Raw genomic sequence first — 19,699 nt, forward strand, 5'->3', positions numbered from 1 at the left:
TTGAGCCATGACTGCAGGAGGGAAGGAGAAAGAGAGAGAGAAAGAGAGAGAGAGAGAGAGAAGTGAGAGGGGGAGGGGTGGAGAAGCAGATGGGCACTTTTCCTGTGTACCTTGGTTGGAAATCAAACCCAGGACATCTGCAACTGTGTAATTAAAAAAAATTTTTTTTAACCCATAAGATTTTATTAATCAGTGTTACCCCAATAAATTCAATAAAAAATTAAACAGAAAGTAAGCATGAACCACTACTTGGATGTACAAGTGATAGTGGTTTGTTACCTAAATTATTCTTTTTATCAGGAGCATGTATAAAATGCCACTACTTACTGATTGGTTTTCTCCCAGAAATCATTATAACTTGCATGTTTATCCTTTAAAGTTATTTTAAGATTCTTTTTTTGTATTTTTTTGTATTTTTCTGAAGCTGGAAACGGGGAGAGACAGTCAGACAGACTCCCGCATGCGCCCGACCAGGATCCACCCGGTATGCCCACCAGGGGGCGATGCTCTGCCCCTCCGGGGCGTCGCTCTGCTGCGACCAGAGCCACTCTAGCACCTGGGGCAGAGGCCAAGGAGCCATCCGCAGTGCCCGGGCCATCTTTGCTCCAATGGAGCCTTAGCTGTGGGAGGGGAAGAGAGAGAGAGAGAGGAAGGAGAGGGGGAGGGTTGGAGAAGCAGATGGGCGCTTCTCCTGTGTGCCCTGGCCGGGAATCGAACCCGGGACTTCTGCACACCAGGCCGACGCTCTACCACTGAGCCAACCAGCCAGGGCTTTAAGATTCTTTAATATTAACTTTATCAGAAAAAAACAAAAATATTAGTATACACATCAAGTCATATTCGACACTGTCATTAATAACAAATTATACAAAGTGACGTGTTACCAGAACACAGCAGTCCTTGACCCCAGCCATTATTTTCTGCTTCCAAAAGGTAGCTGAACTTTTAGGCATTATCTTTTGAGCATTTGGCTTTTATCACCCCTCCTCCCACCACATTCCACGAGCTATATCCTTCCTGTCTTCCAGTATTTCTCAATTTGTGAATTTTTTCTAGAACGTCAGTCAGAGTATACATAATTGTGAATTTCTGAACAGTACTCACTGCTGAGCCAGGACATATATACTAGGACTTCTTTTGCTATGCAGTTTTTTAATATTCTCTAGGGTTAAATTAATTTTTTGTTTTATCTTAATTTTGATGTACTTCTCACTAATCTCCGACCTTTCTGCCAGTCTCAGTATGTCTTGGAGTGGATCCATTTTCACTCATTGTGCTGGTGTGCAGTGGACCTTTTCAATCTGGAAACTTACACGCTGTATAATACTAGGAAGATCACGGGAGCGGTATTTAATTGCTAGCATTTCTTCTCCATTGCTATTCTTTCTAGAACTTCCATTATTTTGATGTTTGATTTTCTTCTGCTTTTCTTAGACTTTATTATAGTCTCTCCTATTTTCCAACTATCTATTTTTGCCCAGTGTTTTAGGAGAAATCTTTGCCATTTTTTTTTCAATGGTCTTTCTGGTAAGTTTTGGTTTTTCCTTTTTCTACTGTTAAAAATTTTGTTGTGGCCCTGGCCGGTTGGCTCAGCGGGAGAGCGTCGGCCTGGCGTGCGGGGCACCCGGGTTCAATTCCCGACCAGGGCACACAGGAGAAGTGCCCATTTGCTTCTCCACCCCTGCCCCCTCCTTCCTCTCTGTCTCTCTCTTCCCCTCCCGCAGCCAAGGCTCCATTGGAGCAAAGATGGCCCGGGCGCTGGGGATGGCTCCTTGGCCTTTGCCCCAGGTGCTAGAGTGGCTCTGGTCGCGGCAGAGCGACGCCCCCTGGTGGGCAGAGCGTCGCCCCTGGTGGGTGTGCCGGGTGGATCCCGGTCGGGCGCATGCGGGAGTCTGTCTGACTGTCTCTCCCCGTTTCCAGCTTCAGAAAAATACAAAAAAAAAAAATTTTTGTTGTTGTGGCCCTGGCCAGTTGGCTCAGCAGTAGAGCATCAGCCTGGCATGTGGAAGTCCTGGGTTCGATTTCCAGCCAGGGCACACAGGAGAAGTGCCCATCTGCTTCTCCACCCCTCCCCCTCTCCTTCCTCTCTATCTCTCTCTTCCCCTCCCGCAGCCAAGGCTGCATTGGAGCAAAGTTGGCCCAGGTGCTGAGGACGTATCCATTGCCTCCTCCTCAGGCACTAGTATGGCTCTGGCTGCAATGGAGCAATGGCCCCGATGGGCAGAGCGTCACCCCCTAGTGAGCATGCTGGGTTGATCCCGGTCAGGCACATACGGGAGTCTGCCTCCCCACTTCTAACTTTGGAAAAATACAAATATACAAAAAAAAAATTGTTGTTGTTAAGGCTTCCAGTCTTTGTTTCATGAATACAAAAGTCTCGTTGTGCCAAGGTTATTAATGAAAACCTTATTTTAAGTTCTCTTCAAACATAATTCTTTTATGATTTCCAAGTTGCTTTATTTCCTTTTTTTTTAAGTCCCTTGTCCTCATTTTTAGACTATTTTCTTAAAACTCCTGTGATTCTTAGTTTGTTAGTCATACTTAAGAGTGAGGCACTAAGCCTGTTTTTGAGCCCTGTACACATGGTTGGGGTCTTTTCTACAGGCCTCATTGGACAATCTGCCCAGCTTTCATTGGGAGATCAATGATAGATTTTATGGATTTTCTCCCCTTGGGCTAGCCGTGTTCTCTGAGATGGATTTTCCACTTTTCTACCTGGATATAAGGTGGCTGCCAGTTTGGGGATAATTTCAGGAGGAAAGCTGGGGGGGGGCACCAAGAAAATTAGCAAGTAAACTTTCTTTATTCCCCATTTTCAGCAGTTTTACCAGTCTCAACTGTGCTGTTTTCTTTCAGTGAAAAGACTCCTTTTTTACTCTCGCTAGCTGACAAGTCTCTAGCTGACCATTCTTAGATCTTTGGTGCAGGATGTTCAACCAGCTGGCTCTGCAGTGGAGGAGGAACCTGGGAGTCTGATTCTCGAACACTTTCCAGTGGTCTTAGTGTATGTACCCCAGCCTTCCCCTGCCTGGTTCCACAGATGTGGTTCCAGTAGTATTGGACCTTTTGGAGGTTCTAAAGTGTAATTTTCTTTCTGCCTTCCCAGGCCATTTGCTATGATCTCAGCCTTTTAGTGTCTGCTAAAAGAGTTCCCACTATCCAGCTTACAAAATTTTGTTGCCATTGCCTGCTCTCATATCCTGTCTTTGTGGGTTTTTTCCTTTCCCCCTTAAACTCCTATGTAGTTCTTGAGGTTTCAGAGGGAATAGAGGCGATCTGAATATATACCCAGGAATAATTTTCTGTAACCTCTCAAGAGATTGTAGAAAAGTTCAGTTTGCATTTTGAAGCTATTCTGTTATCCAAGCCAATTCCTTTTTAAAGGTATTAGGTATTTTGCCTGGATTGAATCAACTAGTATCCATAGCAAAATAAAAATGTGTTTGTTTTCTTGTATTTTTTAACATATGCTTGAGTTTTAATTTTGCTTTGCTTACAGCTGTTTGGTTTCAAGGTGCTATACTGGACACATTTACCTTAAAACTGTGGCTCATTCTCATACTATTTCATTCTTTCCTTTGTAAGTTGGAGTATTTAGCTACAATGTTCATTTTTCTTTTTAATACAGTGAGAAGAGGGGTGGCAGAGACAGACTCCCACATGTGCCCCAACTGGGATCCACCGAGCAAGCCCACTAGGGGGCGATGCTCTGCCCATCTGGGGTGTTGCTCTGTTGCTCAGCAACTAAGCTCTGCTTAGTGCCAGAGGTGAAGGTCATGGAGCGATCCTCAGCGCCTGGGTCCAACTTGCTCCAGTCAAGCCATGGCTGCAGGAGGGGGAGAGAGAGAAAGAGAGAGAAGCAAGAGGTGGAGGGGTGGAGAAGCAGATGGCTGTCTTTCCTGTAGGCCCTGACTGGGAATTGAACCTGAGACATCCACACACTGGGCTGACACTCAGCCACTGAGCCAACCAGGCCAATATTCATTTTTTGTTATTTCAGCCCATAATGGTAAATTTACCCATTGCCAAGCATTGCTATCCTGGATGTGCTACAGGAATATTAAGTTAGACAAGATGAACTTCTGTACCTGAGATTAGATGAAAATTTTAATTTTTTTAGAAAGAGGAAAACATTGATTTGTTTTTCCACTTATTTATGCATTAACTGATTTATTCTTATGTGTGCCCTGCTCAGGGATCAAAACTGCAACCTTGGGGTAGCGGGACAGCACTCAAACTGAGTTACCCAGGCAGGGCCACAATATTCTTAATTAGATATAGAAGGAACACAAGCTCAACACAGCTGTAAAGAAAAAAATTTGATATAGTCTATTTTTTCTTTAAAATCTTTACATTTTTCATTTTTCTTCCAAATATTTGGTAATCAGAATATCAAGATTTATATTCATATTTGGTAATCAGAATATCAAGATTTAATATTCAGATGAAACTAAAACAAGATGAGTTTGATGGTTTCAGAAAGTTATAACCAAAACATTCCAGTGTTTGGTGGTTACCAGAAGAAAATAAACCAATCATGTTAGTATTTTTGTAAGGGGTGATATAAGGCAACTTCATTCTTATGTTTTTGTTGTTCTTGTGGTAAAAAACTACTTCATTGAAAAATTGTTTTTGCCCTGGCCGGTTGGCTCAGTGGTAGAGCGTCGGCCTGGCGTGCGGGAGTCCCAGGTTTGATTCCTGGCCAGGGCACACAGGAGAGGCGCCCATCTGCTTCTCCACCCCTCCCCCTCTCCTTCCTCTCTGTCTCTCTCTCCCCCTCCCGCAGCCGAGGCTCCATTGGAACAAAGTTGGTCAGGGCGCTGAGGATGGCTCTATGGCCTCTGCCTCAGGTGCTAGAATGGGTCTAGTTGCAACAGAGCGACGCCCTGGATGGGCAGAGCATTGTCCCTTGGTGGGCATGCCGGGTGGATCCCAGTCGGGTGCATGCGGGAGTCTGACTGCCTCCCCATTTCCAGCTTTGGAAAAATACAAAAAAAAAAAAGAAAGAAAAATTGTTTTTGTTGAAAATAGCATAGCTCATTGGCAAACTTTGGCATAGCATGAGTTTATTAGAGAAGTAGACTAACAGCCTGTATCTGTTTTCCTAGATATAAGAAAGCATAATTATGAAAAATTTTAAAAATGAGTGACATGATTTGATGCACATGTCAAAAATTCATGTGGTGCAAAGAATTGTATTTTCCTTACATATCGAGCTTACCCCTGCACTCAGTCTCCAGACTTAGAGAAACTTGTTAGCTTTTAATATTGCCTTCTAGATCTTCTGTGCATACACTTAATTCTAAAACTTGCCATTGCTAACTTTGTACTGACCTTTGTTTTTCAGGTGTTCTTGCTGGTCATGACAACCGTGTCAGCTGTTTGGGTGTAACTGATGATGGTATGGCTGTGGCAACAGGCTCTTGGGACAGTTTTCTTAGAATCTGGAATTAACAGTGCATACAATTTTTCTGTTCTTCACTGATACCTGGAGAAATCAGTGTTATAGCCTGTAGCTGTGAAAAAAAACTCTACCTTATATTTGCAGTTGAAGATTTTTCTATTGAGATTATATATAAAAAAGCTTTTGGTAAATTACAAAACAGAAAAATGAAAAAAGAGAAAACACAAACAAAAACAAGGCAAAGGTGCTTGCTGAGATCAAAAGGACCAGTGTATTGAGTTGAGCTCATTTAACCTTGATGAATTTTTGCTTTTATTCAGTCTGCATTGTGTAGAACAAAATGTACACATTATTGCAACTTATCATGTTGGTTGTTTGCATTTTTTAAGAACTGCATTTTTAACTTTGTATATATCAGAAATGTCATATTTTTTAGGGTTTTTTGTTTTTTTTACATTTTTGAATTTTGTAATGGAGGAACCAGGCACAGTAAATGATGGAAATAATACCATGTGTGTGTCCTTATGTTTGAAGAAAGTCTCCTTGAATTCCAACCTCCCTTTTTAATCTTAGAGATCCTGGTTGCTTCATGTTTTAAGAATGCTGACAGGTAGGTACCTGAGCAGAGTAATTTTGAATATTAAGTTTCTGGTGCATCCTATCAATTTAAATAAATGCTGATTTTTCAGTCCTTTGAGGGGAAGATAATCTGAAGGCTAGGGAATAGAGATTTCACTCTGAAACTTTAGACATAAGAAACTTTATTAATGAGTAGACAGCAATAATTGCTTATGAATGGTTCTTGGCATTTTAAAAAGCAGAAAATGATCAAATGACACTTTGAATAACCCTCTAAATAGTTGGCTTTCCTACTGATTTCATATTCTAGAACTGAGTTTGTAGAGTATACTCATTATTCCAGAACATGGATGCACATTTGGATTGTCCCCAGTGCTCTCCATCAGCATGCATCTAAATTTAAGGGAAAATGATAGCACTACATTTTTTGTTTAATGTAAAATCTAACCAATCACTAGACCTAAGTAGTTATAGTTCTGACAAGGTGTCTTTATGAATTTATGTTCACATGCCTTCAAATTTTAAAAAGGAAACATTTAAGCTCTGCTCTTCTGTAACATTTCATTCCTTAGCACGGAATAATGGTTTCTAAGTGGTTTGGCTTTTCTTCAGAATAGCTAGATCCAAATGATTCCATTTTAAAGCCAGAAGAAAAATTTCAAGAGCAATTCTTAAAGGAGTCAGAGGAAAATATTAAGCATTTCACTCCTCTGCTTGCTTTAATGGTAATGATAATGTGCTGTCTTTTACTACAATAGGCCCTGGATTTAAGCAGACACTTTCCTCCTCGGATTTTCTCCTACAAATAAATCTAAATGACAATGGAAGATTGTTAGTCTTGCTTGATGGTGAAGTCACAGGTTATTCTGATATATTATAGAAGTGCATTGTATGTTTTATTAATAAACTGTGCCTGACTAGGCGGTGGCACAGTAGATAAAGCGTCAGACTGGGACGCAGAAGACCCAGGTTCAAAACCCCGGGGTCGCCGGCTTGAGCATGGGATCATATACATGATCCCATAGTTGCTGGCTTGAAGCCCAAGGTTGCTGGTTTGAGCAAGGGGTCACTCACTTTGCTGTAGCCCCCGGTCAAGGGGGGCACAAATGAGACAGCAATCAATGAACTAAGGTGCCGCAACAAAAAAATTGATGCTTCTCATCTCTCTCCCTCTCTGTCCCTCTCTCTCTCTGTCTCTGTTACACACACACATCCTCAGTTACTGTTGAGATAAATCTGAACTGTTATCTAAATAGTCCCAAATTTTATATCAATTTTCATTTTTAAATTGTGAATGTGCTAAAAAGCGCACCAACTATAATGAAGTCAATTTTAACGTTGGTAGATAGTAAAGAGAATAAAATGAATAAAGATTAAGATATAGGGACCAAAGAAACCAGATTTCTTGATGGCAGGCATGAATGTATATTTATACAAACAGATTTCTATGAATATTTTGCTGTTAATGTTTGTGGACTGTTTATATCATTTCATAAAAAGCAGCTCTTTGAGGTAAGGCAAGAATATTTTAAAGAAACATGTTCATTTCTATTAGGAGCAGCTCTTGGAGATTAGGCAAGAATATTTTAAAGCACTATACTCACTTCCAAAAGGGTGCAAGGGTTTGCCATGTACTTCAGCAGTTGATCGCAAAATCCTAATCAAGGACCCGGGTTCGATTCCCGGCCAGGGCACACAGGAGAAGCGCCCATTTGCTTCTCCACCCCTCCGCCGCGCTTTCCTCTCTGTCTCTCTCTTCCCCTCCCGCAGCCGAGGCTCCATTGGAGCAAAGATGGCCCGGGCGCTGGGGATGGCTCTGTGGCCTCTGCCTCAGGCGCTAGAGTGGCTCTGGTCGCAATATGGCGACACCCAGGATGGGCAGAGCGTCGCCCCATGGTGGGCGTGCCGGGTGGATCCCGGTCGGGCGCATGCGGGAGTCTGACTGTCTCTCCCCGTTTCCAGCTTCAGAAAAAAGAAAAAAAAAAAAGAAAGCAGTTCTGCCATGTGCAAAACAGCCTTATATAGAGTATCCCCTGTACTTTGAAAGTTATTCTAGGAACAAGAAACTTAGAGAGGCACACAGACTATAATTCTCTGGTCTTAAACATGTTGATAAAAATGAACCTATTTTAATATTAGTTTCTGTGGATAGTTTAAAAGCAATTCCTATAATTATGTACTAGGCAACTGAAACCTACCAAGGTTGTGGCTAATTATACATATGCTAGTGACCTCATTACCACATTAGCTTACTAGTCTAACCTTTGATTTCTAGTAATATGGGTTCCAGTTGCTAAATATATATATTTACTTGCAGTTTGAGTTTAGCTAATTGTCTATTTAATTCTGTTGCTCATGAGACTTCCTAAAATCAAAAAGAAAGATATAATTTGTAGACACTGTCTAGTTTGAATCTTAGTTTTTGAAGGCTTCGGGTGCATGCGGGAGTCTGCCTGCCTGCCTCCCCGTTTCCAGCTTCTGAAAAATACAAAAAAAAAAAAAAAAAAAAGGCCAAATGTAGTTTTAAGGAATTTTTATCAAGAATATTGCAGTTATCTAAGGCCTATTCATTTTTCCTTTTACCTTATAAGAAACAGGTTTTACTACTAGACTCTTTAGTCACTTCATAAAGAGTCATTTTAGAGATCTGACACGAATCAAGGCACACTCTTATTAAATAAATAGCGACCTGCCACATGGTTAACCAAATCATTCCAAAAACCTGCTCAAGAAAGCACTTACTACCAGGAGCTAGGGAGGGACCTAGTTATTTCTGTACATGTGATTCCAAAGTTACACATATATCGAGTTCCATTTTCATAGAAGCAAAGATTGGGCTTAATATTTCAACTACAAGAGACTAGCACACAGTTCTTATTTTAATTTAGATTCAGTAGATCTGATTAATACTCCACAAGAGTGCTAGACTCCTAGAAATGAGGGTGTAGGTGCTTCTGGAATATAGGGTAAGCAATTTTAAAGTTAACCTATTAAAAGAGATGGATCTTGACTTCTAGTGAGAAACTGAAATTTTTATTGTTTAAAAATACTGTGCAATAATAATTAACTGACCTTTTCTAACATCTTTGTGGTTTTAGATTTAATAAGACTGACCATTTTAAAAGTGAAAACCTTCAGGGAAATCTATGCTTTGAACACCAGTGAATGTTTCACATTTAAAACTGTAACAAAATTGAATATAATGGCTTGTTGATGTATTTAAACCTATGGAAACTGATTAACAATCTCCCAAAGGAGCGTATCATCATTTTAATAGTGAATATTTTCTTTCTAGAATCTTTAGGGTGTGTGTCAGGCTTAAAGAAATTTTTTTACAAGTTACTGTTCAGCTTCTAGTTCCCCTTTTGCCATTGTGAAAAGTGAAAATTTAAAGTCTTGCTTCCTTCCTGTTAGATTTTCTAAAAGACCCACAAGTCACATTTTTCTTGTGAGGAAGGGTAGCACAATGAATAAAACTGGCATTTTAAATTAGATTAAATAGAATGCAAAGTATAGTTTATATTTGCTAGTTTTTCTCTTGTTCCTTTTGAGTTGCCTTAAATTTAGTGCTATATTTAAAAATATTGGTTACCATAGGTACTCATGAAAATGGTATTTGAATGTCTTAGCATTGTTTTAAAAAATAATTAGTCACAGATTGATGGTACACCTTGTATTTAGCAAATTTGTTTGCATGTTAACATTTCCCAGGTCTTTTTTTCTTAAATGCAATTACTGATCCTATAGAAATTACGATGCAGGATTATGTAAAAACTGGTTGTGTTCTAACTCATGTTCAATGTGCCCAACAAAAAACTTACATCATACAGTATTTCTTAATAGAACTTCAGAGATATCCTTGGTAATATGTCAAGCCTTTTTTGTCAGTTACACAATGGTGCTCTATCCTATTGTTTTCTTTACAAAGAACCATCTGAACACTGCATTTGCATATTCTTATCCAAAGGCATTCACATCTAAGTGAGTTTTCCAAGTTGATTGAAATGGTTTTCTTCACCTAGAATGGTTTCTGGTCACTTGTGGCCCCCTACATGGAATGTCAGTAGTATGAGTACGGGAAAGGTGAATGTACTATAGTAAGGCTCCTATAAAAGCTTTGAACCAAATAAACGATGGATTTGTCTCATGATTTAACAGTATTGTTGGATCTTTCTGCACAGCAATTCATTCCTTTATTTGTACAGTAGCTCTGTGAAGTAATGTTGGCTGTGAATTGACATTTTAATCAATAAACTGCTTTTAACCAGATTTCATGTGGCATATTTTAAGTCAGTTTTAGATTTTATTAAGCCTGAGAGCTAAACCCCAAGCCCAGACTTTCATGCTCAGCCCTAATTCCTTCATCTAAAATTGGCCGTGGGCTTCCAGAGCAAGGTCGAGTGATCCTGGCCTCCCCTTCAGTCCTCTAGAGTATGTCAGCTTACTGTAAAGGGCCACAGATTTTCATTAAAGAGCAAACATAAGTCATTCTTTCCCTGAAGCTCCCTTAGGATAAACAATTCTGTTGCTTATAGGATTGATTATAAGTTTTTACTTTCATCACCACCACCTTGGAGAAGGACGTATGAGGAAACTGAGTATGTGGCCAGGTCACTAAATGAGTTAATCCACAACAAATGAGGTGGTCTACTCAGGAAAGCTTGTACATCTACCATGAAAATTAAGGGTAAAGCTCACTAAATGCCAGTATAAATGCTACATTTATCAACTATCATACAAGTTTTATTTTCACCTTGCAAGTTTGCATACTTATAAAATGTAGTTTGTAAAAAATTCAGATTATACAAGGTTTATAAAGAATCCTGCAAACACACAGTGAACAATAACCGAACTATATCAACTATACATTATTTCTGTAGAATCCATGGGCTCGGTTGTAGGTGCACTTACCTCTAGGCATAAAGGTTAGATTTCATTATTTTAGTGTCTATTTCCAACACATAGATTTTCAAACTAGATCCAGTGGAACTGTGTTCCGACTGGTGATGGAAAACTTACAAGTTTATATACCAAAAACACAATTTCAGGAGTTCCCAAACGTTAGTGGGCATCAGAATCACCAGGAAGGCTTGGTAATGATACACTGCTGGTCTGGCCGGCCAGGTCTGAGTGCGTGTGGGGAGGGCTCAGAGTGAGCATCTCGTACAAGTGGTGTGTGAGACTGTTAATCCATGGACCAAACTTGAGAACCAGAGTAGTACACTAATGAGGTGATACCAAACCACTAATTGTTTCAAAATTTCAAGTACTTTGTATAAAGTTAAGGACTTCAGCTTGTAAAGTAAATTAGCATTACCCAGCCTTAGACATCAATTTTTCATGTTGCAGGTGTTGGCCTGTACCAATTTTGGTTATAAAGCAACAAAACCTATAAATTAATATTTATTTGGCTTTGACACTGAACCCTAGTATTTGATTGACATAAAAAAACATTTTTGAAATGTTTCTATGGCCTAAGTAGTACTCTCTTAAAATATTCTGAAAAAGTGGTGCACTTGCTGTGAAGACAGGATGACATCCAGGAGCCTTAAAGGCAGAGAAAAGGAAGTACTGAGTATTAAAAGAAGAAAGGAGCATGAAATGTTCTCCCTCCCATGGAAAAGAAGCATGGACATACTTGGCCAAACGCTCTGTGCCCACTGTGACTGCATTTCTAACAAGCATCTAGGTGATGCTGATTTGGTGATCATCACGGCTACATTTTGTGTGGCAAAGCCCTAGAACATCATTTAAAAATGTTTCCATATATAAGTTTCAATTTGTTTTTAACACAAACACACAATACCTGAATCTGTAAACATTTCCTTAAGCTAAAAAATTACTGATGATTTTTAACCAGGCCCTGGCAAATCCATACAATTAAAAATAAAGCTGCCCTGGCCGGTTGACTCAGTGGTAAAGCATTGGCCTAGCGTGCAGGAGTCCCGGGTTCGATTCCCAGCCAGGGCACACAGGAGAAGCGCCCATCTGCTTCTCCACCCCTCCTCCTCTCCTTCTTCTCTGTCTCTCTCTTCCCCTCCCGCAGCCAAGGCTCCATTGGCGCAAAGCTGGCCCGGGCGCTGGGGATGGCTCCGTGGCCTCTGCTTCAGGCACTAGAATGGCTCTGGTCGCGACAGAGCGACGCCCCGGATGGGCAGAGCATCGCCCCCTGGTGGGCATGCCGGGTGGATCCCGGTCGGGCACATGCGGGAGCCTGACTACCTCCCCGTTTCCAGCTTCAGAAAAATACAAAAAAAAAAAAAAAGTAATATGGACGATCCAGCCGTGTCCTCAGCAAATACCTTCTGAGGAACAGAGTGCACACAGCTGCAACTACCTAGAACTCAGACCTCCCATCTCTGGCTCTTTCACCACTTCAGACTTCTAACTCTGAGATAGAAAGCTTTCCTTCCTGTAAGCATAGCTGAGGCTGGAGATGTTTCTTTAGCAACATCAGGAAGCTATTCAACCCAGATCCATTTACCGGCAGCCTCTGTGCCCCAGGTTAATGTATTCTCTGCTGCACCACCACAGGTCAGGGGCTTCAACACAGATAATTTCAGAAGAGACTATTTTGAATAACAAACCTTTGTACTGCTTTACATGAGTTTTAATGGGAATATAAGATGGAGTAAAAAACAGCATATTTATTAGTGGTTTACATACCTACCAGAATGGCAAAAAGGACCGTAACTTGCAAGGAAATACATTCAAGAACATTCCATACTCCTTTTCGGTGGTTAGACCAATGCAGATATAAAACAAAAAAGTGACTATTGCCATTAAAGTGACATCAAAAGTTAGTTTTGAGAAAGAGGAAAAGGGTGCATTCTCTAACTCCTGGATGCCAGGAAGCAGAGTTTTCAGAATCAAAAACAAAGAGAGCCCTAATTAAGAGCAAGGCCCCACCCCTCAGGGGTCACATAGTTGGTTCCGTTGCTTTTAACTAATTCATTTTAACAATTTAGCCAGTTCTTTACCCAAAATTAAAACTAAAGAGACATAATAACACTCTTCAGAAATGCAAACACCCTGAGATAGACCATTACCAGACTCCACACAAGAATTTGCTATTTAGGTATACTGAGTACAATTCATATTTAAAATTATTTCATAAAAATAACTGTCCCAAATCATCCAAGTGCCATTATCTCCAATGATGATCACCAAAGCGATCTCTATTAAGATTCTTCTTCATTGCTTGAATGTAGAAACTGCTTAGTAAAATTCTCCAGCTCATTTTTAAGTTGAATGGCTTTATTTCTAATTTAAAAAATGAACAAAACATCAAAATAATTATTAAGGTCAATGAGAATAAAAATGCATTCACACCAATCTTAAAAATATAAGAAACCCCACTAGCCAACTGCTGCTACATTTATCTGAACTCAGACTAAATTATAAAAACCCTTTTTAGAATACTTATGTGTGCTACTAAACAGAGTCCAATGTTCAGGACTAAAAAGAATGAAGTTAAGAAATCGGAGTCCTGTTACCTTTCATGGGAGTTATGACCTAAGTCATGTACAGTCTAATTGCCTTGCATTTTCCTGAAGTTAAGCATAAAGCACTATAGAGTAAGTTTTAAATATGGACCATAGTATATCAAAAATTAAAGAAAAATATTAGAATCATACTTGATGCAGCCAAATGCCCATAAAAAGAGAGGAAAACAGGAACTTGTGTCCCCCATCCTCGTGATATGCCAGGGAACACAAACATACTTGAACGAGCGTCCTCCTTTTTTCTTGGTCTTGTTCTGTTTTGTGAAGTGCACATTTGAGTGATATAAGTTAAATGTACATGTGACCTTCACTGTATATATCTTTGCGCAACTCTGCTGAAGTATTAGGTAAATTCTATCTGAGCCTAACCTAGTAACAATGGAGATTCCAATCATGGTATTTGTTTTTTTAAATTTTCCTCTTAGAAAAAGGATGAATTAGTAGGTAGAAAATATTCATACTTATTCAAGTCAGTTCAGTCAAAACCAGAAAGGTATATGAGTGCCAATAATGTCTTATCATTTATGTTTTGCTAAAACAAAATGAAACACCCTGACCAGGTGGTGGCTCAGTGGATAGTGCGTCGGACTGGGATGCGGAAGGAACCAGGTTCGAGACCCCGAGGTCGCCAGCTTAAGTGCGGGCTCATCTGGTTTGAGCAAAAGCCCACCAGCTTGGACCCAAGGCCCCTGGCTCGAGCAAGGGGTTACTGGGTCTGCTGAAGGCCCACGGTCAAGGCACAGATGAGAAAGCAGTCAACAACTAAGGTGTCGCAATGAAAAACTGATGATTGATGCTTCTCATCTCTCTGCGTTCCTGTTTGTCCCTGTCTATCCCTCTCTCTGACTCTCTCTCTGTCCCTGGAAAAAAATAAATAAATAAATAAATAAAAATGTATATTATAAAAATGAAACACTATTTAAAAACCTCCCTAGGTGAAAAAAACAAAAACCCTACTGGATATAGTTATACCAAATTTGAAAGGTTGTATTTGTGAAGATCTAACTCAAAGCAGGAGCAATGGAACACTTGCAGGAGAGGGGTGCTGTTTGTCTATGCAAGGAGGCTGGGGTCGAAAGTCTAAGAGAGAGGCAGTTATCTTCTCCAGAGACCGAGATTGAGGTGCAGTGAGAATGTGACTGCTGATCAGATTAAGACACTACAGAGAGACACAATCAGAGGTGTTTTAAATATATGTCCCAAAATTCAGGACACAAGGACAACCTCTCCAATTTGCAGACATCGCAAACTGCTTGGATATAAGCAACTATGTATAGTATGTACCCTGGGTATGTAGCAGCAAGGATTAAATGACACAATGATTCTCTCAGACTCATAGGTGAGCCAACAAATGGGAATGAAGAGGAAAGTTAAGAACTGCCAAGAAGTACAGACCACATGGTGACACTTCTGGTCTTGTCCTCGAAAGCAGAATTTATCTAGATCCCAAAGAATCCATGAAAAACCATATTAAACCAGAATTCTGTATTATATTGGGATATCTTTTTACTTTTATAGCTTTGAATTTAATAGGCCCCAGTAAAAATGGAAGTTATGGGTCTTGGAAATAACGAACTAAAAGCTGATAATTATAGAACTTGTGCTCTCAAAAGGGAGTAATATAAAGTAGCTTAACAAAGAGTTCTAAGTTTAAATCTCAAAATGTCCATTTATATCAGATGTTTTTTTCTTGTTGAAATTAGCATTCATTAAAATTCCAAAGCTATGGCCTGACCAGGCGGTGGCACAGTGGATAGAGCATCGGACTGAGATGCAGAGGACCCAGGTTCGAGACCCCGAGGTCGCCAGCTTGAGCGCAGGCTCATCTGGTTTGAGCAAAAGCCCACCAGCTTGAACCCAAGGTCGCTGGCTCCAGCAAGGGGTTACTCAGTCTGCTGAAGGCCCACGGTCAAGGCACATATGAGAAAGCAATCAATGAACAACTAAGATGTTGCAACGCGCAATGAAAAACTAATGATTGATGCTTCTCATCTCTCTCCGTTCCTGTCTGTCTGTCCCTGTCTATCCCTCTCTCTGACTCACTCTGTGTCTCTAAAAAATAAAAAATAAAATAAAATTCCAAAGCTATGGAATTAAATATGGAAAATTATAATTTAAGCCAACAGAAAGGAAAGTATTGATATATATTCACAGGTGATTTACATAATTATATTTTGGTAATTAGACCAATAAATGTTCATAATATTGAGAAAAAATAGTTCAAATACCTTAAAAGCTTTGAATTGTTCTGTATTTCTTCCAACTGACCTATCTCTTTGGAAAATCTGGCAATTTCTTCTTCCAGGTGTCTTTGTGTAATATCAACTTGTTGGCACAGGCGAGCAAAAGTAGTTGCCATTTCCCTTAAAATAAAAACAATTTTATCAGTAGTCACAAATGTCTTTAAAAGCATGGGGTTTTTAAAAGATTCTAATAAAAGATCATAAATTCAAAATATACTTAAAAACATAAAGTATCAAAAAATAAGGGGTAAAAAAAAAAAAATAGCCTGACCAAGCAGTGGTGCAGTGGATAAAGAGTTGGACTGGGACGCAGAGGACCCAGGTTTGAAATCCTGAGGTCACCAGCTTGAGCATGGGCTCATGTGCCTTGCACGTGGGCTCACCAGCTTGAGTGTCGGGTTGCTAGCTTGAGCCCAAATGTCACTGGCTTGAAGCCCAAGGTCGTTAGCTTGAGCAAGGGGTCATATGCTCTGCTGTAGCTCCCCCCATTCCCCCGCCCAGGTACATATGAGAAAGCAATCAATGGACAACTAAGGTGCTGCAATGAATAATCAATGCTTTTCATATCTCCCCTTTTCTGTCTTTCTGTCCCTCGCTCTGTCTCTGGTCACACACACACACAAAAGGTCAAAGAATAAGGTGCTGAAGGTGCTGAGAATGGGATGAGGTAGGTATGGTACTTGAAAGTTTAGTATGACTATGGGTTTAATTTCCTCTGGCCTCCAGACCAGTCTTCTGTTATATGGTTGTGTATATGAACAAATGTTAAAGAGGCAAAAGAGTATGTTTTTTTAGAGGTACAATAAGCCTTACTTTTGTCTCCTGCCATAAAGATAATTACTGAAAACAGGAAAGAAAATTTCATCAACTCCTGTGACTTAGGCAAAAATACTTTAAATCGTAGCAACAGTTAACTGTATCTCTAGAACCGAAGGGTATTCTTTGTGTGCTAGTTCATACACTAGTTTTGACAAACATTATGTTTATATTTTGTAACTGGTGGCATGCCTAGTAAGCATGTGTGTATCTCTGGAATATGATTGTCTTACTTGTTTTTCTCTGCAACTCTTCTCCTGTGTACCTTTACCATGGTCGTCATTGTCTCCATTCTGTCCCCTTTGCACCAATTACCAGTATTAAACAACTGAGGCATCTTTCATTATTCTAATGTTTTATTACACTAATATTTAGTTAGTATTATTTTAACGGAGTCATTAGTTAGGGTTATCTCCATTAGTGTGTACTGTCCTCTACGGAAACAATCGAGTTATCTTTAACTTTTTATTTCCCATAATGTCTAACATAGTTATTATCAGATGGCAGGCAATAAATGATGATCAGATGAATGGAAAACTTCCTTGGCTTTTATGTGTAAATCCCAGCTGATTTCTGTTGGAGATCCAGCTATCTTCATTAGAGGAAAGATCTTTCTTAATAAAAAGTTAAAACTATTATATAAAATAGGAGCTCAATAAGTATTTGGTAAATGAATGAATGAACTAATTCAGTGGTCTCAAATCCATGCCCTCACTGTCTCCATTCTCTATAGCTCTGTTGGCACAGGCTTTCATCTTGTGTCTCAAACAGTATAATTTCCCTGCAAATTCTTATCTCCTTAATCTAAACCATTCTATACACACCACACCACCGCAGTTATTCGCTGTAGAACTAAATATTAATGGTATCACTCCCAGGATTCCTAATTATTCAAACCCGTCCTAGTGTTAGATTCATACTTGAATGTACTTCCTCCCCTCCCCCATTCTCTCACTGAAATTCTCTCATGTTTCTGAACACATTCCTTTTCCCTACTTTCTTGCTTTGGGTTGGGCTGTCTTCTCTTCCTTCACCTCCTTGTTCTGCACATTCTACACCTCCTCTAGGAAATTTTTTTTTTTTTAATTTTGAGAAAGAGAGAGCACAAGAAAGACAGGAAGGGAGAAGAGAGATGAGAAGCGTTAACTCACAGTTACTTCACTTTAGTTGTTCATTGATTGCTTCTTATATGTGCCTTGACCAGGGGGGGCTCAGACCCAGCCGCTGACCCCTTGCTCAAGCCATCCATCCTGGGATCAGGTTGGTGATCCCATGCTCCAGCCAGCAACCCCTTGCTTAAGCTGGTGACCTCAGTGGTCCAGGTCAACACTCTATCCACTGAACCACCACTGGTCATGCTAGGAAATCTTTATTGATTCATTAACCGTCATGATTTCAAATTCCAGCGCTTCATATAATGAGGCTCTCACATTACTTATCACTTTTACCTCTTGTTATAATTATGTACATTATTTCTTCTATTAAATTACAATCTTTAACTCTGAGAACTTTTAATTCATCTCTCATCAGCATCCAAATACAGAACTATTATGCACTGACTTAACTAGAATTCTACATATTTTTACGAAATCAATAAAATATTTATGATATATAAAAAAAAGACAGTGGACCCAGGTATTTATTATAACAGTAACAAATGTGTTCACATTGTAATAATCCTTTAAACTATATTCATTTATGCATTTTCTACCTATATGTATGTCATACTTCAATACCCCCCCCCCCTTTATTTTAGCAAGACAGGGACAAGAAAGGGACAGACAGGCAGAAAGGGAGAGAGATAAGAAGCACCAATTCTTCATTGCAGCACCTTAGTTGTTCATTGATTGCTTTCTCGTATGTGCCATGACTAGGGGGATGGGGGGCTCTAGCAGAGCAAGTGACCCCTTGCACTCAAGCCTGATGAGCTTGCACTTAGGGCTTGCACTTAGGCCAGAGACCTCAAGGATTCGAACCTGGGTCCTCAGCGTCCCAGTCCGACGCTCTATCCACTGCGCCACTGCCTGGTCAGGCTACCCCTCCCCCTTTTTTATTAAAGTTAAAGATCAACTTTTCAACTTACTGTTGTACTTGATGGCTGCAGTTTGCACTTGTGAAGCTGACAATCATCTGCAGTTTTTCAGTTGCATAGTTCACAAACTGCTGTTTAAAAGCTCTCTCCTTGGCTCGGGTGGTCCAGCTCAGCCTTTCATAAAGATATAAAGCTCCATACATACTTAATGAAACAGATATGAGTTTCCAGCCTACAGTTTTCCAAATCTGCAAGATAAATTCACAGTTTACTTTGAGAAAGAAAAATACCATTGGGGATATTGTACTACACATCTTTGAGTCATACCCTTTTTAAAAATATTTATATTCCTTCTGTATGAGAACCTAAAGTTAATCAGAAATCAAGCTGAAAAAGGAGTAACACAAAATATTAGGCAAAACGTTTGATTACCTGCTAGACATTTGGTAAGTTGATTCAATGTATCTCAACAAAGGAGATTTCTTTTAAACCAGAGGTTTCAAAATTCAAAGCATACAAATATATGCTGTTACTGATATAAATTTTTTTTTAACATATAAGAACCACTATTGCCCTGGCTGGTTGACTCAGTGATAGAGTGTCGGCCCGGCATGTGGAAGTCTTGGGTTTGATTCCCAGTCAGGGCACACAGGAAAAGCGACCATCTGCTTCTCTTCCCCCCTCCTTCTCTCTCTCTCTCTCTCTCTCTCTCTCTCTCTCTCTCCCATTCCTACAGCCATGGCTCAAACGGTTCAAGCAGGTTGGGCTCCATGGCCTGGCCTCAGGTGCTAAAATAGCTTGGGTAGCAAGCAACAGAGCATCAGCCCCAGACAAGGGATGCTGGGTGGATCCCAGTATGGATGCATGTGGGAGTCTATCTCACCACCTCCCCTCCTCTTGCTTAAATCAAACAAACAAAGATATAAAAAAGAACCACTACTAAAATGTAGTCTTTAATACTTTTGTATTCAAAGACTAGAAAAGGAACCTGGATCATTCTTGTTACTCAATATACAAATATTTCTGTATGCTGTGACGGATGGAAAAATAGTCAGAAAGCATTGTTTTAAGGACCAGCTAGTGGTATTTCTTTCCTCAAGATGTATATTTAAAAATTTTA

At 39.9% G+C, this 19,699-nt stretch overlaps 2 protein-coding genes across 7 annotated transcripts in view; one reads left to right on the plus strand and one right to left on the minus strand.

Annotated features, from left to right (window-relative positions):
* GNB4 (G protein subunit beta 4) overlaps positions 1-11,420 on the plus strand; it is a 76,048-nt gene extending 64,628 nt beyond the window's left edge. The window contains exons 10-11 of one of the 3 annotated variants that reach the window (XR_010726864.1): positions 5,348-9,570; positions 9,635-11,420. Coding sequence is in view for 1 of the 3 variants with exons in the window: in XM_066241399.1 (XP_066097496.1) it covers positions 5,348-5,454 (107 nt within the window). In the remaining 2 variants the exon portion in view is untranslated. Of the gene's footprint in view, positions 1-5,347 lie in introns of all 3 variants that reach the window. The other 2 variants (XR_010726865.1, XM_066241399.1) reach the window with 2 other exon arrangements.
* A 706-nt stretch (positions 11,421-12,126) lies between these two features.
* The window catches only part of MFN1 (mitofusin 1), a 36,035-nt gene continuing 28,462 nt past the window's right edge, over positions 12,127-19,699 (minus strand). For all 4 annotated transcript variants that reach the window (XM_066241397.1, XM_066241395.1, XM_066241396.1 and 1 more), the window contains exons 16-18: positions 18,631-18,827; positions 15,717-15,851; positions 12,127-13,246 (exon numbers count right to left, since the gene is read on the minus strand). In XM_066241397.1, coding sequence (XP_066097494.1) covers positions 13,165-13,246; positions 15,717-15,851; positions 18,631-18,827 — 414 coding nt within the window. In that variant the 3' untranslated portion in view covers positions 12,127-13,164. The remainder of the gene's footprint in view (positions 13,247-15,716; positions 15,852-18,630; positions 18,828-19,699) is intronic.

Source organism: Saccopteryx bilineata, chromosome 8 (genome assembly GCF_036850765.1).
Source record: "Saccopteryx bilineata isolate mSacBil1 chromosome 8, mSacBil1_pri_phased_curated, whole genome shotgun sequence".
NCBI lineage: Eukaryota > Metazoa > Chordata > Mammalia > Chiroptera > Emballonuridae > Saccopteryx > Saccopteryx bilineata.